The sequence below is a fragment of the Corapipo altera genome, unplaced genomic scaffold, assembly GCF_003945725.1.
Source record: "Corapipo altera isolate COAL_440 unplaced genomic scaffold, ASM394572v1 1, whole genome shotgun sequence".
Lineage (NCBI taxonomy): Eukaryota > Metazoa > Chordata > Aves > Passeriformes > Pipridae > Corapipo > Corapipo altera.
Window position 1 is genome coordinate 37,618,398 of NW_020884873.1, and position 25,241 is coordinate 37,643,638.

The following is a 25,241-nucleotide window of genomic DNA, read 5'->3' on the forward strand; positions in this document are numbered from 1 at the left end:
TCTTTACTTTTGGTCTGCTGCTAATGCTACTTTTGGAAGACAGTGTGCTAATTTCCATCCACAGAGAATTCTCTTTAGGAAATCTTTAAGTCCCTCATGAGCCCTCATTTTGGAGGGGAAGATGGTCTCTTATACTATCTCTTGCTTCAGAAATTTGGCTCTCTTATCTATTCACATAACCTTACATCTCTGTAACCTTTGCGACCAACAATAGTACCTATGTGCTTTTTCCTTTACTGTCTTTTCTTCCATAACTTTCTCCTAAACATCTACAAGTGATAGATTTAATTCAGAAGGTCATATTTTTGATTTTAAGAACTTTTCTGACAAAAATTTTGGGAAATGACATGTTGCCTTTTCTCAGAGACACTGTTAGGAGGACAGTACACAGAGGCAGTATCCTGTCTGCAGATAAATACACGGCTTCCAAAATTCCAAGCATAACTCCAAACCTTTTAATTATTGCCATCAATGAATCAAGGGACCTGCATTACAGCAGCTGAGTGATTACTCTGTCAGTGTGATTAATAGACCAGGTGGTGTTTTAAAGCAAGGTTCTGCATGTGTATATGCATGCAGAGGAAAGGTAGATGTGTGTGGCTTTGAGGGGAGTTCCAGTTTAACTGGTCAAAGCCATATAGTGGACACAGTTACTGAAACTTTCTGGACAGGAAAATACCGAATTCCAGCATTATTTTCAATAGTTTAAAGTGATGCTAAATCAATTTTCTCATCAGAGGAACTGCTTTTAGAGCAATTCACAAAGTCAAGATAATGAATGAGCTATTCTTTCACAGCATTCCTCAAGGAGGAATTATCCCAAATGATATGGTTACTTAATATGAACATTTATAAAGGGACAGTCATTATGTGAATTATGTATTTCACATAACTTAATTCAAGTTTCAGTTTATAGCAGCACTTTTATCTTTTTTTCATTCAGTGATAAAAAAGCATCAAATATAATTCTCCTAACATGTCTACAAAACAAATGGCTGCTACTGAAGTTGCTGTGCTCATTCAAACACATAATTATACATCAGAGGGCCTTGGGCAATCTACATTTACTAATATAATGAATAGATAAAAATTGCACACTTAAATGTAGTAGTTTAGGTATATGAGAAATGCACTTCAGAATATATTAGTTTAGGTATATGAGAAATGCACTTCAGAATATATTTAGGGATGTGGTCAGATTATGTGACCAATACATCTGTACTAGAGCAAGCTACTGTCACAAGTATTGAGGCCATGTTACTGAGAATGCAGCTGCGATGGGCCGGGCACGTCTCAAGGATGAAGGACCACCACCTCCCTAAGATCCTGCTCTATGGTGAACTTGCCACTGGCTGCCGCATGAGAGGAGCCCTGAAGAAAAGATACAAGGACTCCCTGAAACAACATCTCAGCCTTGGCCATATTGATCACCATAACTGGTCTACTCTGGCCTCAAATCGGGAGGCCTGGAGACACACTATCTATAACACAGCTGTCTCCTTTGAGAACACACACAGGATCACTCTCGAGGAAAAAAGGCAACGCAGAAAGAACCGTGTCTTGCAGAATACACCATCTAAGGAGTCTTTCTGCTGTGCCTTTTGCAATCGGATATGTCTGTCACGTATTGGCCTCATAAGCCACCAGCGTGCCTGTAGCAAATGTGGATAGTGCCTTCCCAAATCTTCGTTCGCGAAGCCTAGCCATGATGGTCTGCAGCAATGCTATCCACCATGTGATGACTTGGCCATGTACTTCTGCTGTTAATTATGTAAATGCACTTAGAGCCCAGAGAACAATATGCTTTCTGCCATGTTTTTAAATGAAAACATAGACCATCGCTTTGATGTCTCCTCAGAAACAGTGCATTTTTACTGACGTTTATCCAGTTTGCATGTACAAAGCATGTCTGCAAAGTATGCAAGTATGAAAGGAATATGAGCGAACCAGATTATAACTAGCATTACTGCAATTTCAAAGAATCTATAATCAGAGGTGGAGAGGTATAATGCAGGAAAACAATTTTGAACCACATCACAGGTTATTATTACAGGAATGTACTACCCAGAAGTTGAAGACCACTGGGCTATTGGTCTGCATCAGCATGCCTGAGGTTGGTAATCAGCAGAGGTTAACCAAATGTTCTGGTCTACCCAAAACACAATTTCATTGGATTCTACAAGCAAAAATTCCAAAAGTTAGTTATTAATAAAATAACATTTCTAATGTACTTTAGCAAAGACCCTGCTAGACTTTGCAGATGCTGAAAAGGTCTCTGAATGCTCCATTTCATAGTCTTTCTACTGCAAATCACATCCACAAAAGACAGACTTTCCTGATCTATGCTACAAAAAACATCAAACAGAGTAGAATTTTTTTTTTTAAATTATGGCTCAAGTGAGCCATAGAAGATTAGAAACTACTATATTAACACAGCATGGGAGATCCACGATGCTTGAGGACACAATGTTCATTGTAACATTTCCCTGTCTTCTTGTATTCTTGATCAATATAAAGACTGATCAAAGTCTTGACTAATCCTTAACATTCATCTAGAATGACCAAGTCTTTTGTTAGAAACTCAAAATAAGTTCATGAAAGTAGTAGTAGAAATTAACTGCTCCTTCCTGAAACATTAATGAATTTTTCTTCTCTCATTTTATTCCCAGTTGTCTTCTGAATTTTCCTGCGGTCAGCTGACAAACTTCTTACTTTAAAAGCTGAGTCAAAATACAAGGAAAATATCTCTCACTTAACTCTTGTATAATTTGTAGCAACCATTTAAGAAGCATGCAGTTCTATTTCCTTCCTGAGAAACATAATATTCCAGTCTATACTGCCTTATACCTAATTCTAAAGCCCTAATTGTTTCCTATGAATTTGCCTCTTGTTACAGGGGTCACTGTTGCTAGGAGAAACTGAATTCAACCAACTCTGCTATGACATGTCTGAGATACTAAGTGAATTTCTGAAACTAAACTATTTGCAAGTAGTTATAACTTGTTTGCCTTTTTTCTTTTTTTTTCTGTGTGATTGCCTCCACATCCCACTTAAGCTTAGATTAGTTCAAATGACAAGTGCCCAAGGCTGGTATTGAATTCAATGAGAACTGGACCTGAATATATGGCCACTGGGGAAGAAGAGGAAGAATTGACAAAATATCATAGGGATAGCAAGAGTCCTGTAGTGCAGAACACTACCTAGATAGGACTACACTCTACTCTTTTAAGATCAGTGTAAAAAGTAACTAGACCTTTTTTATGGAGCTAGATATATGGCACAGTTATAGCCATCATTCAAAATCAGCAAAGAAACTGCTTTTAAAACCATTTGAATTCTACAAGAGAAATAGGGCTGTCACTATAATAATATATAAGATTACATCAAGTAAATATGTGGCTGTGTCTGCTCCTAATGAAATAATATGCTAGTCCCTCCTCCCTCAATTAGGTAACTGCTCAGATAAAAGACGGGTAATAATACACATTTTCATAATAATATCCTCAGACATCTCAAATTAGGGGCCCTTTGACTTTAATTTCTTTGTGCCTGAGTATAAAATGTGGACAATAATGGACAATAATACTCCTATTATGAAGGCTATTGCGAAGACAAATATATTAATGCTTGAGAAGCCCTTAGGAAGTACAGTGATGACTGTCACAAAAAAGTCCATGAGGAAATGAATAATTTCATCTTCATATCAAGGTTCCAATCATGTGCAGTAAGTAAGGCCTGGGGTCACAGGTTGAACAGAAAAGGTAAACCAAAATATTGAATAGCTTCTCATTAAGTGAACACCATTCATCTAGTGCAGCAAGTGACACAGAGGTCCTATGGAAAAATCGGAGGTGATAGATAATTACAGATTTTATCATAATGCATACATCCAATAGGGGTGAAAAGTTTATACTGGTGACTGAATTTTGGCATCTCCTAACTTCTGAATGCATGACTCTGCAGCCTCACTAGTGTTGTCTCATTTTTAACACCATTTTTTATGTGTAACTGTATTTGTGTTGCTTAAATGATCATCTGCTCATTTCTGATATTAGGCTTGTCACTGTGATGCTTTTCTTTCTCTCATCCCTGTATTTAGAACAGGGATTTTTGTCCAGATACAAAAATCTTCGCAGTGCGACCTTGAGGAATAGTGAGACTTTGTATAATTTAGACTAGCACAGTAATTGTTTGGCCCAGATGCCAGAAACATACCCAAGGGTATTTAACATGCATGCAGAAGATGTAGCTGCTACTTTGCAACTAAAGGTCAGGACAAAAGTACAATTTAGAGAATGCGCTGCAGCTCTTGTCTGAGCGGTGGCAGTTGCAAGTGGCTGGGGCACCACCAAGCAGTTGCCTTCGGAAATGTCAGCAGGCACAGTCTGGGCACTCTTAGCGGCTTTCTCCAACACACAGTCTGCAGAAACCGGGTAAAATCAGGGCCATCAAAAAATACACTTGTGCTCTCGAGATGGGACAACAATTCTTTTAGCTTCATCTAACTCTGGCTGTCTGATAAAGCAGATCACTTAATCACTTCTTTTTTCCCCACTTACTCCTAGATAGATTGTGTGCTATACTTGGGATCAGTGCTGCTGCTGCGGATTATTTGTTTCTCCACTTTGGGCACACAGTTCTGAAGTGGAAAGAAATTTCATTATAGATCCAATATGTGTTGCACATTGTATATAGTCAAGCTCAAAAACCACCTGAGAAAAACTCAAAGTAAAGAGTCATCCAAGAAGGATTATAGGATTATATCCTTAAATCCATAGTGAGATACATTAGAAAGAGATGTTTTCTCATTTTCATCTACAGGCGATGAAACGGATTACCTACCCACAAATTTCCATAATTTACTTCCTTGTGTGGTACCTGATATGGGAAACAACATTATAGCAGAGCTCAGTCAGAACTGACAGGGAGTGAAATCGAAGCTGGTTTTATACGAAAGGAAGAGCTTCAATGTCTCCCCTGAAAGACAAAATCAAACCACAGCCCAAAATGACCAGTACCAGCTACAGCAATTACAGTGCAGTCTTCTGAAGTACCATATCACTAAATTAATGCCGGCAGGGGTGCAAGCCATGAATGAACTGAGAAGTGTAGTGCTCCATAGGCTTCTATGGTTGTTGAGAAAGAGATGGAAAGAGAGTTGGTCAGGACAGAACAAAACCTTCTTGAAGGTGCAAGCCAAATTTGGCTGGCCACAGCAGAAAAGCAGCTCTGCAATGCTTGGGTCACTGAAAGCATGCAAGTACTTCCCTGCATGTGGAGCACCAACACCAGCATCTGCCTTGGCTTTGTGCCTCCCTCTGTGCCACTGGTGCACTGTACGGTGATACTGGATGGAGAGAGACTACTTCAGGGGATTAAGCCAGTTTCAAGCAATTCTCTTCGCTGCCATGCTACCCTGCACAGCAGGACCATCTGGCTTCCACTCATGATCCTTCTTCAGAGACAGGGACTGCTTGCAAACGTCTGCTATGAGCTGGAGGTGGCCAGGCATGGAGTTGCAGCCATGACTATGGGGCCTGGGCTTCTCTCTATGGCCCTCATGAGTGCTTCAAACCAGCCCCAGCACTGGGCTGCCTTAGGACATGTACTGCCTTCCCCAGAGCCAGTCCTGAAAGGAGCTCTTTAATTCACCTACCTTCATCCAGGGAGAAATGGATTCCATGCCTGCTGTGACTGAGTTCAGAGGCCCTGACAGCTCCACCTTGCACTGGTTGATAACGGGTGGCTCCCTCCATGCCTGTGGCTGCCCTCCCTGCTAATGAAGTGGGAGATGAAGGCACACAGTACCATCCCATACTACCTGACACTGTGTCATTCTTGCATCAGAAGTATCAAGACAACTTCACCTATACTGGCTACTGCAGCAATCGAACAAGTGCTGGGGAGACTGAAGTGAAAACTGTAGCTCTTTCCCAGTTTGATTAACATCACCTTTGTCTCTGTTTGTACCATTTCAACCATAGTGACAATGTGTTGATGTGCCTACAGCACCTGTTGGCTCAGGCAGGGCTCTAAGGAATCTTAATGAAGAATTATATTGCAAATACTGTCTAACTACTAGGAAGAGATAGAGAAGAGGTTAATTATTTGGGGACCAGCCGAGACATAGTACAATCCAAAATCAGGTGCAGCGCACTACTGAGACCATTTGGGAGACTCTAGAGGCATGTTGATTTAGCTGCTTTGCTGCTACACTGTTAGGCAATGCTGGTTCCCAATCTGTCTCTCAGATCTGGCAAGTGTTATGCTGGGGAATTTCCTTCCCTAATAAGCATTACAGGACAGGCAGGTAAACATTCCCAGTAAAGGGAAACTTCTTAACTTCTGAACAGTAGGAAACTAGAAACTTGTTCCACTTAAGGACAGACTTACATAACACCTATGACCCACAAAGGGACATGATGCCAAATACAATACAGCTAAGTAATTAAATATTAGTTCAAAATCAGAAACCATTGCAACCGTAATTTCAAATCACTAAAAGCACTAGGGAATACTTGCCCTTCTCTATACATATGAGAACAAATTACTTATTGAGGGTTTCAATAAATTCTGATTCTAAAAGATGCATACACATGTAACATATTCAATATCTCAAGACACTCAGTGATTACATATGTCCCTTTTGTTATACAAAGAAATGCAGCAGCTTTTTAGCACATTAGAAAAAGTCAAAGGCAATAAAAGTGTTTTTGTTAATGTCTCATATAAAAAGCTTCAAACTTTTCAAGGAGGTATAAACATCTGTCATTCAATCAGCTTTGCAGAAATAACGCAGCTAGACCAACAATATCAAGCATATTCTTGTTTCAGTTCCCCTCAAAGATTTGATTAAGAGCAAACAAGTTGGTTTTGCTCCTTCTCCTTACTTGAACTCAGTACTGTTGATAGGCAGATCTATACACCCTGTACAACCTGTCCCTAAGTCCTGTAAATTCAGTATGCCTTGTAGCTAAATGTAAGCTATGGATGGCATAAAACTTGTCATAAGGCAACACTCTGCCTAATTATGGCAAACTGAGGTTTATCTTTTTCTTTTTAACTCACATACAAGCAATTCTCTCACACAGAAAGCAACTAAACCAGTTCAATCTTATCTCAGGTTTTTCATTTTTAGACAGAAACTCGTGTAAGAGATTTCTACAATCAAATAATATATTCCAGAACAGTGCTGTGGAGAGTTGAAATTATCTGAATGTCACCATTACGCTATACCAACACAAATCACTCCAATATAGTTTTAAGAAACACAACACTTCTCAGACATACATCCCACAATAAGAAAGCCTATCATACACTGTTTATAGCAGAATATGTGAAAAAATGAAAATAGTCCTGTGAAAGACTTGCAAACAATTTCCAGATTTTCTTGTTCCTAGAATTCCATGTTTTTTTGTGTATTTGGGCTGGATATGTTGGTTTCAAGGGGCAGTATGTGAAAATGCTAGGTCTGCTTTTGAAAACCGCTTCATTATGTCGGGCAAATACCTGCACTGCCAGTGAAGGGTCTCAGTGTCACATATATAGCATATACTCATTGTCAGGGTAAAAGGGAACAACTGTGACAAATGAGAAGCTTTTTCAGCTAATTCATTTTGTGTGTAGTCATCTCAGACACTCCAGCTGGTACTGGTGCCTGATTATACTAGAAGCTGTACCAAGTCAGACAGCCTCCTTCTCTGAGCGCTTTGGGGTCTAAGCAGACATTCACACAACTAGTGAAAGAAAAGAACTACAGTTGTTCCTTTTCTGCAAATGAGGAACTAAGTGACAGAGTTAAAAAAGGGCTCAGCCCTCAGCCAGTATAAACTGGCATGAGAGGATTCTGGTCAGCACAAATACACCAAGTTACAGCAGCTGAAGAAAACACTGGAGTTGAATTTATAATGCCTGACACAAATATAATGCACCCAAGCAAGATTGAACCATCTGCAACCCGTATGAAGGCTGAAGTGTACTTAAAAATACCATATATGCCTTGTTTGACAAAAATTCACAGCATAAAATGATGGTGTTGATTATCAAACTAGACAAGCACAGAATGAGAATAATGCAAGAAAAAACCAGCTCATTAAAAAGGTAAGGTATATAATGTGCAATAAGGGACAAGATACATCCACCTTTTCTCAGCAGAAAATTATTTTGGTTATAATTATTTTAGTAGCAAAGTTACTGAAAGACTTGAAGAAATAAACTGTAGTTTATAGTGGGTTCTGGCAAGGGGGTGAGGGAATGTTTCAAGGATTTTCAGAAGGAACTTGGATTTTGAGAATATTTCAACAGAAACATCTGGGTTTTAATTATACATATCAATGCTGTACTTTTCCCCCTCATCATCCTTTTACATAAACACTGTGTACACTTCCATCAAACTCAAAAGTGTTTTCCTCCAAAATAAAAGCACTGGATTACAAATGCATTCTTTCATTCTCTGATCTATAAGTATAGTACATTTCCGTTTTCTTTGCCTTGTCCTCAGAAAACAACAACATGAAAGAGGTGTGGAGTGTCCATGCACTGGTTCCTCAGAGCCTCACTTCTGTGTCAGGAGATGGACAAGGAAATTTTACTCTGTCTCCATTTCCACCTGCTCATTCCTGAGCTGGCCATTTCTGGGAGCACACTAACTTGTTCCTCTCAGTACATGACAGTCAGGAAATAACCCACTCCCTTGATATCAGTCACAGAGAGATGATACAGAAAAGTTAAGAGAAAACAGATGTCTGATGGAGGAAAGTGGAGCTCAGGAGAGCTACTGTCCTATGTTCAAAATTGAAAGGAGAAAGACTTGATATCACTCAAACCAGTAACTTTCAAGGAAATAAAACAAAGCACTTCGGGACTGAGAAATTCAATGCAGATATAAATCCATGAGTTGCATCTGTGAAGTCAGATTTGAGAAAAGGAACAAGTCTAGGATAGGCAAGAAAAACCTGCATCTGATCCACTAGAAAGAAATGCCATGGAGCCAGTAATGGCATGAGAAACTTTTATCATTCTGTTGGTTAAACAGTGTTTAGGAACGTACTCAGGTATGTCACTTGAATTTCATAGTAAGTACAAATACAGTGAAGTTTTACATCAAGATTGTTCCTTTCTGGTCCTCTTAATTCACTTTTATTTCAGGATTATTTTTGAATGTTTTACATCAGTGCTAATTAGGAACACTTCCACATTCCATAGAATGATAAGGATGTAGAAAGGACAAAAGAAAAGGGAAAAGTCTTTACAGTATAAGAGACTTTGCTGGAAGAAAAATCTATTACTTGCTACAGCAAGGTTTCTCCCAAAGTTACCTCACTTGAACTTGTCCCTTCTCCTTCAGAGATCCGCAGGACATAGGAGATACAGCACCACAAAGCCAGCCCTCACAGCAGGATTTCTTGGCAAACACTGCACAATCCGCTGAGTACAAGTATGTCTTCAAAATGGTTATCCCTTTCTGTAATGCTGTTTGACAGGTATGTCTAAAATCTGCTAGTGAAGAGCAATGTACTCTGTGTGAAATGAAAGACTCCACATAATGTCTGACAGTAGTCGTCCAGGGTATATGGCTCCTCCCTATACAACCTTGCCATATGGTAACAGCTGGGGACACCAGTAATGGAGCTGAATAAGCCATCAGCTTTACTGAAGGTGAATTCTCATCTAACCTGACTCATCTGAAAAATCTGTCACTGGTCACCTGCCCTTATGGCTAGGTTCACATCTTGAAAGGACAAGTAGTACATGATTAAAAACCCATAGTAACTTCTCACATACAGAAATTCTGAATGTCAGAGATGATGGAAAAGCTATTTGCTATCTGCTAAACATAGACATTTCTTATGGGTTTTGATTTGTCCTTTGTTATATTGCTTTCAAAATGTTACAAAGCTTGGCAAAGGTATGATGACATTCACATGCTCCCATCTTCAGAAGTTTTTGTGCTGAATGGAGAAGAACATTTTCATTCAAAGTTTGGCAAATTCCTCAGGAACAAACTATACATCAGCTACTTACAACAACTTACCGCAGTTGCTTGATAGAAAACAAAAAAAAATTACATACCATCCTTGAATCAAATGTACAGATGAGAGAGTCTACTTGACAGGAATGACAAATTATTTTGTATATCCTGCTTGTCTATGAACACAAAATCATTTCTTCCTTATCTGTGTCAAAGGAAAACTACTATACCTGTGTATTTTGTTTGAAGTGTAAATCAAGATTCTGCTCTTGTTTGCATGTGTGTAAATTAATTTTATCAAATTAGAGTGTAAATCCAGTTAATAGTAACATTAAATTACATTTCCAGAGTTAAACAGATTTTCTAAAAAAGACACAACTCTAAAAATCAAGTCTTTGCACACTTTGTGTGAACAAGACCATATTTCTACTCAATCTTTAACTATTCAAGCAAAATTTGAAAAATGGTTATTATTAAAAAAAATCCACCTGCTGATATTCTATCTACATATGCAGAGATCCAGCACTAGTCATAAAGTAACATTGTTAATTATTGAACTCTCTTTGACCTTCATCTCTTTAAAGTTACCTAAAAGGACAAAATTCTATTCTCTTTATTTACAAGTGTACTCCCATTTGATATGAATGGTATTATTTTGCTATTTTGGGTAAAGATTCACTTACAAGAGCCTTCTCAAAGAATCTCTGTGATACATAAATGCTGCCTGGCTTCTGCCTATTCCACTCATCAGGTACTGAATTTCTTCAGTTTGTTGAATAAATTCTACTTTTGGTAACAAATACTATTTTCAGGCAGCTTTTAAACCACTTAGACATTGTATCTGATTGTACTGCCAGACAAAAAGCTGCAGTAAGTCTTAAAAGTTACAAGAATTTATGCCATAGGACTTTAAAAGTGCTCAGCAAGTGAGCTATAGCATGTAAATCCACAGGATGCTGAAATACTCCATGGACTTTCACAAATCCGGAGAAACCTATAACCACTCACAAAAGACACTACCGAGTTGAAATGATTCACGTACCTTGGACACACAAGGTTTAATAATCCAGCCACAACTATCTCCTATCCATTAGCAAAGTCACTAAGAACATGGTATCATAAAAATTAAAATAAATAAATAAATAAATAAATGCACGTATACATACATAAATATATAAATGAAAAGCAGTACATAGACTAATGCACCAGTTATTGTCTACTTGTTCAAATACAGATATTTGGAATGTGGGATTAGAGTTCAATTTTTCATATTTAATCCATTAAATAACACCTTTTCCTTTACATCTTTGAGAAAGAGAATGAATTTTGTGAATTAAAAAGTTCTATTACATTATAATAGCACTACTATATATTCTGCACTAATATATGTGGTCTTGCACTCAGTCTGAAACTAATGCTAAAAATATAATGAGGCCCATGTACAGCAGTGAATGCTATGAGTGCCAGAAATATACATATGTTGGCATCTTGCCATCTCAATTATGAGGACAGCATAATTTAACACACTGTGAAAATGACTTGACTTCCTCACTTCCATACTGTGAAAAAAACAACAAATGTGCAGGGTTTTTACTCTCTTACTATAAGCAAGGATATGTCCTTTAAAATTAACTAATGCTCATCTACATTTGGACTGAATTTGATCTGTTGTTTTTCAAAGAGAAAATATGCAATCTCTATATTTAAATATGCAATTTTTATACTTAGAAAAAAAATCAGTGTTTTTATTTACATTGGATAATGTCCTGATAATCAAGACTGAAATAGAGTCTTCTCTGTTGCCTCTCAAACAGCCTAAAATGGGTGTTAACTCTGATACACCGTCCTAGACCCAGTGAAACTTAAATTCTATTCAAAATATGGCCAGATAGCAGAGGGAGAAGTGGAGATCAACCTGCCTGCCAGAGTCAGACATGGTCCAAAAATGTATACTTGCAGAGAAATGCTACTTTGGCTCTTTTACCAGGTGTAGAAACAGCTGAGTAGCATCCTTGCAGGGCTGCAGCTCTGTACTCAAGCTATGCAATCCTTATAACCCTTTTTCTGTTATGACTTAAGGGATGGGCACCCCAACTATACCTTGATCTCTTCATTGACTTTAAAGATAGAGCAATTAAAAGCACATGGAGATGAATACACAGCAGCCATCTAAAACAAGCACTCAGGGTCCCTTTTCTTTATTCTAGGGATGGCAGATGTGAAGGGATGTGTCCCAGCAAGGTTAGCAGGAGCACAGCCGGAGCCAGAAGCCAGCCACACTATCCAGGAGGTCCTGGACAGTTGTTGTTGCTATCCTGCAACCTTCTCCACGATCAGTTTTCTTGGATTGCCTTAATATTTTTGTCATTATAACTTTCACATTGACATGTCAGTCATATGTCTCTGCCTTCTACTCTGTTTCTCATCTGTGCTTGTCTCCCTGATACATCCCTAGAATATCCAGTGGAGTGCTTGGACTAGAAGAGACTTTGCACTCTAGAAGGAGAGTGGGACTGGGAGGCAGACAGAGTTTGTTGCAGGATGGAAACCAAAGATAAAAAATGCACATAGCCTTAAGCACCACTCATGTATAACTGTCTGTATAAGATTCAGCTGTCGTGTTCTCCTCTTTACCTGTCTGCCTGGGTTATGTTTAATTGAAAAAAAGGCAGCTCTTCACTGTAAAGATTGCTTAGGCCTTTATTTCTTTCTTTGCCTGACATAGAACTTAGTTAAATACTAAATTATAATAATACTAAGAAGGTAGAGCCAACCTTTACAATTATGTGAATATTTTTCCCAGCTTTGAGAATGGTTTTCCAAACTCAAGTGGTTTTCTCTTCAAAACTTGAAACTTGTTCTTGCTGAACACAGTCACAATTGCAGTCTGGATGCTACCATTCAGAGGGACAGAAAATGCCTGTACTCAAAAAGCAGATGAGAAGTAATCTGTGTTCTTACTTAATATCAGCCTCAAACAAAAATTGCTTAATACTAAGTATTCATTTTTGGTTGCTTTTTTTCCAGTTTGTTCCCAAAGGTTGGTAAATAAAAAAAAACCTAAAAAAATCTGTGAAACAAACACTCCTAGAAAGAATTTCTAGAGACATGTAATTCTAAAGCATGTTTGAGTCAAATAATCATGATCTCCTCACTGGAGGTATTCAAGAACTATAGCAACCCTGTGCCACGTGCTCTAGGATGACCTTGTTTGAGCAGGGAGGTTGGACCAGATGACCCACTGTGGTCCCTTCCAACTTCACCCATTCTGTGATTCTGTGTGATTTTATACTTTGCTCTCTCAACATGAGTTTATTGCAGTAGCAATGCAATGATGTTAGAACTGCACTGCAAATAAAATACAGTTTCATAGTCCACATAAATAACTTAAAATAAATAAATAATTCTATCACACAAATACCTGTTAGAAATGCAATTTAAAAGACCCTCTTGCTTCGTGTTGTAAAAATATGAATGACTTCTCAGGACAAGCTGTTTCACATACAATTCTTCTCTATATTCAGCAACTCCAAGGTTGGAATTTCATTTTTCAAAGTCAAAAGGATGGTTTAATAATTACTTGGTATGAAGACAGCTCTGTTTCTCTACCCTGAACTCAATATCAAATTCAGTATAGCTTGATACATCCTGTATTTTCATTCACACTTTCATTACAGTCCTGCAAAGTAAAATCATTTATTATAAATTCTCTTGAATCTATTTGAAGCATCAAACAAAATGTGAAATTCAAAGGGAGAGAAAACAAAGCACCAGAAATCTTACCAGAAAAACAGTATTTCCTTTCTTATCCTCCTAGTTCTAACCATGAACCACAGTGAGCACTGACCATTGGTGGACATTAGAAAACAAAACTGAACTACAGGACTCTATACAGCTTTAAAGTCCTAGTACAGCAGTGATAAAACCTGAGTGTCACCAGTGTCACCTCTGTGACAATTGCTCAAGCAATAGATAGCTCATTAAGGAGAACTAAGTGTCTAAGAAATGGTCTTTGCTAGCAGACTTAGTAATTTATTGGAAACAAAGGACACATTGGTTCTTCTCAAATTCTTTGCTGACCATCAGTCTAACACATCTAGAACTAAGAGCAAAATTCATTTGGGCCTTCAATACTCATCTTCAGTGCCTCAGTCCAAATGACCCAATTTTTTACAGAGCTTTGGGTAAATTATTCACAAAGGGCTCAAACCACAGACAAATGTAAAGGGGAGAGTACAGCATCACATGAAGGAGGTTTTTGGCCACATACTTGTGACCCAGATTCCTTTCCTAACAGCTAGATTCAAAGGCGCAGACATCAGGCAGACTACAGGGAATCATATCCCCAGTTAACCCTGCTGGCAGAAGATAGTACAAGAATCTGTCATCAAAGTAAGGAAATCGTCATGTAAAAGTGGAAAGTTGAAGCTTAATAGCAAATTTTCATCTATTGAATTGCTGTAATGTGGGTATGCCCATTATTGTAAAAGCTTGAAATACAGAAGTATTTCTTTCTTGTTTGGTTGAATTTATCTCTTCTTCCTAAGAGAAGCTCTGGATTTACAAAACAGCTTATGTTTCTTTTCCTGATATAATTTTTGCAGAAAACACTTACTAATTGGGAAAGTCATGTAGTTCTTACCTGGTAGTCTAAGAAGAGAAATCAGCAATGTTTTCACAGTAAAAGGCCAGCGGCTTTTTTGCCAAGTCACTGAAACTGATGTTATAATATGCCCCTACTAATAGTGATTGCAAACTAAGCATTTATTTACTTTCATGTAGCCTTAGCTAAACACCATTTGCTCCAGATGAAACAGAGTGACCAGGTAGCCTCAGCAGCTGGAATGAAACATTAGGAGAGTGTACCTGCATGACAATAAGAAGGTCAAACACCAAGATGAAAGAAGCCAAGAAGGCTCTTGAGACCTCATCACTTGGCAGAAATCCACGATTCAGCTTGTCCCAGCTGATCCAGTCAGTAGTGATGACAAGCACAACTACAGAGGTCAGAGTAAATAGAACCGTCCTAGAAGGGAGAAAAAAAATAGTTCAGAGCGAATACGATAGTAATGAAGATGCATCATTCCATTTTATCTGTCTTCTAATGGTCAGCTGGTGCTTTATCAGTGATTTTCCACTGATGGAAAGAGATTGAAGAAAATTAAGTGTACAAACAAATCTTTTAATTCAAACTAGGAAAGCAGTCAGTACCCTTAGTGAAAAGAAATTTAGTAGCTAGTACTAAGCATGTTGCAAAATTTGTCTGGAGTATATCACTGCTGTTCTTCATTCCGTATTTTTCACTGAAGATACAAACGAATTAAGTACCAAGGTTTGTATGATTATGCCAAATTCAAATGAACAAATTGAGAGAACATTGTCTAAGGCACTAAAGACATTAGAACCTTTGAAAATCTTTTCTAAGTTGTAGGAACTATAGAACACTATCTCTGAAGTCTAATTTTTGTACAGAAATATGTCTGAATAAAAGAAATTTTAATTGCACTAAATTAATTTTTAAAAAAATCCTGGGGACTGTAGAAAGATTTTGCTTTGTGTCTTCTAAGATGCTTTTTGTACAAGTTTTCAACACATTTTATGACATTTCTGAGAAGTCTGAGAAAGAATGCATTATAAAAGTAATAAAGCCTCCATCTAAATGCTACAAGAATTCCAGAAGACAAATTTGACTAATTCATACAATTCTGGAACACAGCATTTAAGAAAATATCTTTCTAAACTATCCCTGCAAGATAACTCTACATTGTTTCCATAAGCACTTTGGTGATATCCTTTGGAGTTGGCAGCAACGACTGATTGAATTCCTGGTTCCATGGAAGCAGGAAAACTTAGCTGGTAATTTGAGGGCGAACAAGGCTTCTCTTAGTACCCATAGTTTCTAGTATAGGGGCATATCAACATCTGAATGCACACACATGGGTAAATAATTGTGGCAGGGTGGGTGAATTTTTTTCTACAGCAATAACGTCTCATTTTCTTCAGCTACCAAGGATTGTAAAACGAAGTGAAGAATATGTCCCGTGACATTTCCAAACAGGACAAGTACTCAGCAGAGGAAAAGAAAAATCTGTGTACCAGGGGTCACAGGCTACCAGTCTGTACTCATTTCTTTTTATACAGCAGCCTTGGCTGTGTCTGTGCAGGAAGGGAAAACAAATATGCACATAAGCAATAGTGTACCCATTTGGACTCTTAAACATCATTCTTCTGTGTCACGATGGGCTGTGCTTCTTCAGGATATAATGAGACAAAAAATGACTTGATTGCTACCACCATTACCTTCAACATTTATTTTTATTGTTAATAAATTAATTCAGTTATATGCAACACTATGTTTGCCACCATAACAATTTTCTTTTGAGAGTATTACGAGCATCTGGGAAAGGACAAAGAAAAAAAAAAGGGAGGCACATTAGACCTAAGCAATAGTCAACTCCTGTTATTCCAAAATATTTGCTTAGCTACCATCCCACCTGTCAGTACTTGAAGCTGACTGACTTTCCTACAAGCTACACTTTGGTACATACCCAGAATAGTTTACTTTGGAAAGACAATTCATGATGGTACCTCTCTCTTGCATATAGTTTCTTGAGACTCACATAGGTGGTTTTTTCCTACTTATTTCACCTTCATATCTGAAATTCACATGGAGGTTAATGTTCTTAGTTTTGCTGAGACATTCTCCAGAAAGAAAACAGTCCTCAGGACTTGTCTGCTGGCCAGGCCATACTGCCCTGGCCACTGGTTGCCCTGGTTTTCCTTGACTTCTTTTGTGGAACAGTTTAGAACTGTAATTCAAATCTGAGTATTTTGCTATGGAAACCATATACCCAGAAGTTATGCTCAACACTATTCTGCCTCAGTCCTCTTGAATTATGCATTTGCATTTTGGAGCAAGAGTTCAAAGAATGGAAGGTCAAGTTTTGGCACGTAGGCAAGCAAAGGCAGACATATTTTTATTCATGCTTCATTGGCATGCATGCAAAGACTAACGTGTGTGCTCAAGCTCTGATTTCCTTGAGGAAATGCATATGCACTTAAAAAAACTGCTTTGTTATTCATTCTGAAATGTCAAATAGGGAGGGAAGGGAGCAGAAAATGGGCTGCTAATAGAATAAGAAAATGTGAGACCAATAAAAAAGGTTGGAAACAGACTTTCAAATAGTTGCATTAAACAGCATAATTAGCACTCAGTTGTATTTTTGACCTATGATACTGGAACACAGCAAGATATTCAATACATGCTTTTGGATTTATTATAAACTGAGTTTATTTGGGTTACAGTTCAGTTCACTTGTGAAAGTACAGTGTCCTGGAGATTATGGAAAAAACATGAGGACTTCATTTAATTTGACATAACTTGTATCAGATGAACCAATGTGAGCTACCCTGCAACATTTTGGGCAACATGTAGTTTGCCCAATATTCTGCAATGCACATTACCAAGAAAGAGCTACGCCATCAAACTATCCACAGCATTGCTGGCAGGACCTCTCCTCATTACAGAAGGGGTGTAAGGGGAAAGACAAGAGAAGACTGACTCTTCTCTGTTCCAGGTGATAGGAAATGCAACTTCTGTCTCTACTTCACAAAGGAAATACACTTTTATATTTCACTCCTAATTCTGGCTTGTTATATTGAATGATTATGTGCCCTGGGCACCTATGCAATTGCAATAATACACATTTTAGAACCTAGTCCATACTTCTCAAGAGTCTGCAAATAAACACTGTCCAGGTTAATTGCATACTGAAGAGTTAAAATTATTAGGTAGGTCCACAAAAATCTGTGCTTATCACTGCCAGTGATGATCTAAAACTCTCAGTGCCACACTGAACTGAGGGGAAGCTTAAAAAGTGGAATTTTTACTGACAGAAGCCTCTCAAGAAACAGATAATTTTTAGACTGTATCTCTATAATCTTTGATTGCCAGGACTGAAATTGTCAAACTAAGTCATTCATGCAAAACTGAGTCCATACTACTGGGCCTCATTTGCCAACAGAAAATTAGTTTAGTCCTCAAAATCTTGGCAAGGTCCAAACCAAATGCATCTCTCCTTCTGCACCTTTCCATAACACTTTATTGTACTATAAGCTTTGACCAAGCTGACCAATCACTTAAAATCTATTCCCCAGCATACTGAACATTATGAGAGGTTACACACAACATGGAGCAGAAGCCTGAGCAGGTTTTAGTCATTGGTAGTCACTGCAGACAATCTCTCATGGCAGAGAGGGTCATGACCTCAACTTTGTAGAGATAAGACACAAGGTACTGCAGCGATCTTATGTCCTGGATGCTTGGAGACATCCACTTCTGCTGTCTTGCATGTCCTACCTCCCACATCAGGAATTCCCTAGGTAGTGCCCATGAGGCCCTGATCCTACTGCAGCCCCAATGCAGTACCACAAAACCATCCAAAGCACATCCCCTCCAGACCTATATCAGAAGTACCTTTGACTCCTTCCAACCACACCTTCAGGAAACAGTCTGTGTTACTTGCCTGTACTGAGTTCGAAACTGAATAAACCAGAATTTGTCCCTACAAAGATAAAGACAAGCTAAGAAATATATACAAGTTTACAAACAAGAACTGTTTCCAGTTTGAGTCTCCTAGTTCTTCATGTCTAAATCAGCAAGGCAAAGTGTACAAAAAACAAATTCTGGTCTGTGATGGAACCTCATTTGTCAACAGCAAAAGTGAAGTTTTTCATTCAAATGTTAAATACAACTCTTTTCACAACCATCTGTAAGCAGAAAATAATACACAATTTTGAGCTGCTCATGGTTAGAGGTATTCAGAATTTTTTTTCTCTAGCACGACCTTCTGCCAAATCTTTTACGATGCTACAGCTTTGATGATCAGATAGCAAGAGTTCTTCTAAGACCAACTGAAGAAATGAAAGACAAACTTTGGTTATTTTCTTCTTTTTATCTTTTTCAAGAGACAAAAGACAGTATCTTGCCCTTGACTACATCTTTTCCAGCAAAAAACACATAACTGTGCTTTGGCAAAAGTAGCTCTTCGATTTGTATGACACAGCATTTTGAGAACTTTTCATCATAATTTCACACATAATTGCCACTAAGCTAGGTTATTTAAAAACCATGAAGCATTGTTAATAAGCATTCCAAGTATTGCCTAATACAATGTCTGTTTGAGACAGTACATGTAAGACAGGACCAAAGAAGCTGGTTGCAATCCTTAGGGCTGCCCTTTGTGGGAGTAGAGTGTCTGCTGTTACAACTGTCCCCACCCACACCACACTGCCAGCTCCTGGCGGGTCTCTGCACTCCTCTGGGGCTTTCCCAGCTCAGGAAACCCCCCATGTGCTGCAATCCCTTGCTCTGCTGCGGAATGCACTTGCACTTGCACTTACCTTGGCACTAGCTGTTTATAATGTAATGTTTTTCACGAATGCACCCAAATACTTGCAAATACCCTGTGAAAACACTTACATAAAGGGGAGGAATAAATTTTACTGCTGTTGATATCTAAAAATGCTTTCCAGACCTCAGGAAAGAAAGATCGTCCATCAAGTTAAATACTCTACAAAATTTTTAATCTCAGAATCAGCTCTGGCCAAACATACAGTCACACAGTGTAGAGTAACTATAAAGAACAATGCTACTGCAGATATCCATATGCAAATGCCAACACTTTTTATTTCACTTGCCTTAATTAGGAAGTGTTCTGTTATTTAATCTGTCAAAAATAGCAACTCTAAACCCACTTAAAATAAAATATTTAGTCTGCCTGTTGCTTGGTGTCAGCACTGCTTCAGCAATTAAGCAAGTGTAAGGGACAGATGCTCTGCTGGTGAAAAGCATCTGGGTTTTCTGAAGCAGCATAGCTTCAATCCTCCAGTTGGCCACTGCTCTTCTGCTTCCACAGGGCAGTGCTCTGAAAGGAGAGAGAGCAGAGACTTGAGAGTTCTGCCTTTATCAGCAGCTATTGCAGTGCCGTGGGGTACAGCAGTGCCACAGAATGACACGGTTGGGGTTGAGGATCCCATATTCACAGTGTTTGCATACTGTGGGCTAAACTGAGCAGCCATCCATAACTGCAGCATACTAGGTGAGATCCCAGAAAACACCTTCCAATTCAGATACACCCAGAAGAAATCCCACTTGTGCACCCCAGAGCAATCAATACAAACTGTGAACCAAAGGGCAGGTGGAGAGATAACTGGCAAATCCACTTAAGAAGTGCAGTACTGAAACAAACTGGTAATACATACACAGCCTAGAAATATAGGAATATTCAGAAAGTTAAATGCAGTGGATCTCTTTTGTTAAAATAAGGTGTTTGTTCCCCTGATGGGGACAAATGTGTGGTAGAGATATGAAATGATACTACCGGCAGATTTCAGAGCACCTCACTCCCCAAAACATGCTCTGCAGGCGTGAAGAAGTGGGAGAAATTACATTAATGCAGATTCCCATCAAAAAGACTTAATTATTTGAAGTTAAACATCAATTAGAAGAAAATGGATAATAATTCAAACTTTGAATCGCATTATCTTTTCAAAAACCTTGGCACTACAATAGTGTATGTCTGACTTCTGTCCTACGGTGGGAATTAATAGGTAAGCAATTCAGTATTTGCCAGTAACTACCAGTTCTGTAATTGCCCGTCCTTAAATTGCAAGTTCTGAAATACTCCTAATGTTGTGACTGGTTCATAAATACTTATCAATAGCAGATACTTCAGATTTTAAGAACCTTGCATTCCCAGTTAAGTGTTCTGAGCTATGTCATTCTGCCTGGTGAGCTGAAGAAACTGGACAAGGCAAAGTATAAAGGATGCTCTGAATTTGGCAAAACTGGAATTATTCTGCATTTTTATAAATTCATTTTACTTAAAAACTGAAGAAGAAAGTGTGGTGGGGGGAAACAGTTTTCCCCCTGAAGTTATAAAATGGTAAAACCCCAGGGGGTGGTGACCCTTGAAGTTTTGAGGTTTTACCCAATGAGCGCTTCTGCAAAATATAAACATATCACAAGCAGAATGGAAGAGAAGGTAGTTGCAGTTTTGTTGTTGAAGAAGTAGCCATGTTGTAGGAGCCACGAGGAGAAACAGCAGCAGCCCCACTGGGGAGCTGCAAGGACTTGGAACAGTGTTAGACTGAGCTACGTGCCTGTAGCTGGAAAGCTGAAGGAGTTTTCTCCACCTTGAGTGAGCAGAGACAGAGCAGCAGCAGAAGCAGCGTCCAGAGATTGTGGGTAAGAGCCAAGAGATAACTGAAGAAGCAGCAACAAACATGCAGCCAAGAAAGACACAGAGTTGTCTGAGAGAGCTGAGAGAGACCCAACAGCAGAGAAAGAGCAGACCTAGGCTCTACAGAGAGAGAGAGAAAGTTGGGGTAAGAACTGAAACCAAAAACCCCCAAACTCCTTGGAGACCCCTCACTTCCTAGAAGGGAGGGGTGAAGTGCAACATGAACTGCCGAGAAGAGCTGAGAAGCTCAAAGCATCCTGGAAAGCTGGACCAGGACGGAGAAGGAATGCAGAGGGGTTGACCTTGGCCCCCCTCGCCGCTGCTGCCAAGCTGGCAGCCTTAGACAGAGCACAGGAGCTCTGGTAGAACTCTTGAGGCAAAGGCTTCCAACTGAAAGTGTTATCTATTCCAAATAGCATCTCATTTAAATTAAACTCATCACCATTAGCTTTAAGTTTCAAATGCCACTTCCTATCTGTGAAACAGAAAAGCAAAACCAGCTTAAGATGGTTCATGGTCTTACTTATAAAAGACATTTTCAATCACCATCTATCATATACAAGGTCATACAGGACTCACACAAGTTATATCCAAGGAACTATACTCCATATTCAACTTCCAAAGTTAGAAGTTAATTGCTTAACTTCAGTAGAAAGTTTTTTTAGAAAGTTTTTTAGAAAGTGGATTTTTGAAAGAAAAACCCAAACAATTCTATACAAGGTAAAGAGAAGTCAATCTTCTGGTTTACTTTCAGATAGATACATCACTTATTCTATCAACAGAATGGGGAGTGGAAGACAGCTGCTCAAGAAATAACAGAAACAAGATTTTAAAAAATATTTTCAGAGCATCAAATGTGCCTTAGGATACACCTGCCTGGAAATTTTTCAGTGAAAATGGTTTATATTCAGACAAGGACAATTCATCAATGCACAGAATTTATCTGTAAAAGGGATGATTCCTGTAACATGAGGGAAGCTGAGTCATCTCAGCTGCACAAGATGAAGCAAACAGTGCAGGGACCAATACCTGTTCTGCGTGAATCAGACCAGGTATTTGAATATTAATGACACCAGCTGGATGCAATGACAAGTAGTTTTTTGCACGCTACAGGGTACTATTTGTTCAAACTCTCTGGCTGGAGCTGCTCTACTTCGTATACACAAGTCAACAGTAGTACAACACTGGACACAGATCTCCTACACCCAGCTGTGTCTCAGTGCTTAATTATTATCAGTCTCTGGTAAGAGTGAGGTAAAGACTGTTCATCGTAGTGGAAAGACAGGGGATCATATGTCAAAATATACAAAACATAGACTATGGCTTTTCATGCTTCCAGCATCCCTAGTAACTGCTAGAAACTGGTTATGAGAAGAAAACATTATTGGCCTCCTTTTCTCAGTTATCATTAAATACTCAGTAAAGTCTTAAATTCATTGCAATGTAGAATAGGAAAAAGCTTTTAAAATGGAAAAAAAATATATGTCTTTACATTTAGAAGGAAAATCTCATTTCAAATGCATTTAGATGGTAACTGAAATGCTACTCTAAGAGCCTAAACTTAAGCTTTTAAGACCTACAGTAGGATCTAGAAGTATATCCCAACATCTCCTTGATTTTCCTGAGTTGAAACATGTTATTAAATTCTAGCTTTAGAAACAAGCAAAAGCGTAAGTGTGGATTTAACACCACATTTTCAAGCCTTTCTATGTTCTGTGTTATTTGGATTTTTAGATGGTTGATTTAAGACAAACTGATTGATTTTCAGAAGACACAATCAACAACATGTAAGTCAGAAAAGCAGTAAAAATCAATTAATTAATAAGCCAATTCTTTCATTAATAAATAACTTCATTATTTATTTCCCAAATACTGAAATTACCAGTAGTGCTTGTTTTCACAACTTATTTCATAATCCGTGAAACTTTAGTCCTGACCAATGTTTACTACAGATACAACACTCTGAATGTTTTCTTCAGGACATTACAGATTCATATTTCTTTTATTTACTTAAATTTTTAAATTTTTTTTCCCAAATCCCATATAAAGTCTAGAGCCAAGTGAAAAACTGATCATTCATTTTTTTTAACACAGAATTTTTTTACATAGGGTTAGTTCAGTGCAATTAAAACAGTTCATAAGGAATGCAGAAATTTAACCAAAGATGGGGTTTTTGCAGAAATCTACATGAGTTAACATATCTAATCTCTCATTACAGTTAACAGAGATGCAGTGCGAGATCTGCTTGTCTAAACGAAATCTGGTTTAGTGTGATTTGGGCCACTGCATAGTACCTTGGTTGGTCTCCAGACCTTGAAGCAGAAGGTCTCCTCTGAGTCCTATCATGTCTACCATGATGTCACTGAAAAGTTGGAGTTTACTTGCTTTTTAAAACACATTTTAGAAAACTGAAATGACATTGCAAAGAATTTTGATGTTGCACAGTCTTAAAATTATCCTTCCAGATTTTTGGGAAAAAAATAAGAATAAACCCCATAAAATTTCCCATTTTTTTTGTGACAATCAAACTAGCACTCAGTCATCATGGTGAACAGCTCTGGTGCTGGCAAAATTCTGAAACAGGGGGAACCTTGGGGGAGACAAGGGAGCTGCCAGGAGCCCTAAGATATTGTTACAGCTGCTGATGGGACCCAGGTAGGGCCAAAAGTAAGAGCATCCAGGCTCCCCACATGTAAAGAAGCCCTTAGAAGCACCAGCCACCAGGAGTGATGCCAGCAGGGCAGGCACACAGAGTGTAGGGGGTCAGTTCTGGCAGCACTTCTCATGGAAGGATGTGCAGAAAGGGCTCTGAAGCCCTGCTAGCTCAACCAGGGAGTAATGGCATTCACCCCACAGAAAATCATTGCCTCTCTGAACTCTGCACCACCATGACTGACAGCGCTGCCCAGACAGAGCTTGACTTAAGGGACAGGGGGCAGTGCTGACAAGTCCATTCGTGATGCAGCAGATGCATCTCCTCTGTGACTGCCCCACCTCCTCAGGTCCCACGGCATAACAGGTGTGAGGCTCTGCAAGTGGAACCCAGCAATGATGAGGACAACAGTTCATTCAGCATAGAGGTGTGGCCAAGGTTAAGTCAGCCTATGCGTTGTCTCAATACCACTTCAGTGATCTTAAAGGTCTTTTCCAACCTAAATGTTTCTATGATTCTATGAAGCGTTAAGGATAAAAAACAGAGTCTGACTTTTTCCATGTAGAACATATGGAACGTATTGTCCTTGCTCAGACTATCATCTTGTTACTCTTAAAAAAAAGGTTTTGGTAAGAGTGGCTGGGAGAGCTACTAATTTCTCAGGGCTTCTCAGACAATGTATTATATCCACAACTAAAATTAAAAAATACAGTTCAAATTTAGAATAAGCTAAATGTAACAGTTTAAGAGCTTTTTATGTTCTGGAATAGATTAGCTGTATAATTTACCTATACAGTAGTTTGATGGAATAAGAAATTTCTCATTATTTTAGGTTTCATACCATGATATCTATGGGATATAGTTTCTCATTCATCAAGATGTTGTGCCTTTTACAATTATATGTCCGCAAACCCTATCAAAGTAAAATATAATTACAATTGTTTTGAACTGCTCTTCAATTTTTTTTCCCAAGGCATTTTAAATAAATACAGGGTCTTTCATCTAACAATTTGATTATATTTTTACTAAATATATTTCCAAAACAACTCCAACACAAAAAAAAAAAAATCCCAAAAGTTTTAATCTTGCTTCCTGAGCAATGCATTTTTATGTCAAAACCCTTCCAAATAATATTAATTTTACCTAGTAAGAAAAGAACATTAAGTAGACAGCAAGTTGAGTGTGCGCTGGGCATGTGTGCTGGCAGCAAAGAAGCCCAAACAGTGTCCAGGGTTGTAATAACAGAGGCATGACCAGTAGATCAAGGAAAATCACTTTGCTCCGCTTCACACTTGTTAGACCATAACCAGAATATCACATCCAGATTTTGGCCAACCATACATAAAAAGCACCAGTAAATTAAAGTGGAGTTTTT

General features: G+C 38.5%; 1 protein-coding gene across 2 annotated transcripts in view; it reads right to left on the bottom strand.

The window, feature by feature from the left end:
* TMEM117 (transmembrane protein 117) overlaps positions 1–25,241 on the bottom strand; it is a 193,006-nt gene that overhangs the window by 24,555 nt on the left and 143,210 nt on the right. For both annotated transcript variants that reach the window (XM_027657618.1, XM_027657628.1), the window contains one exon: positions 14,837–14,996. In XM_027657618.1, coding sequence (XP_027513419.1) covers positions 14,837–14,996 — 160 coding nt within the window. The remainder of the gene's footprint in view (positions 1–14,836; positions 14,997–25,241) is intronic.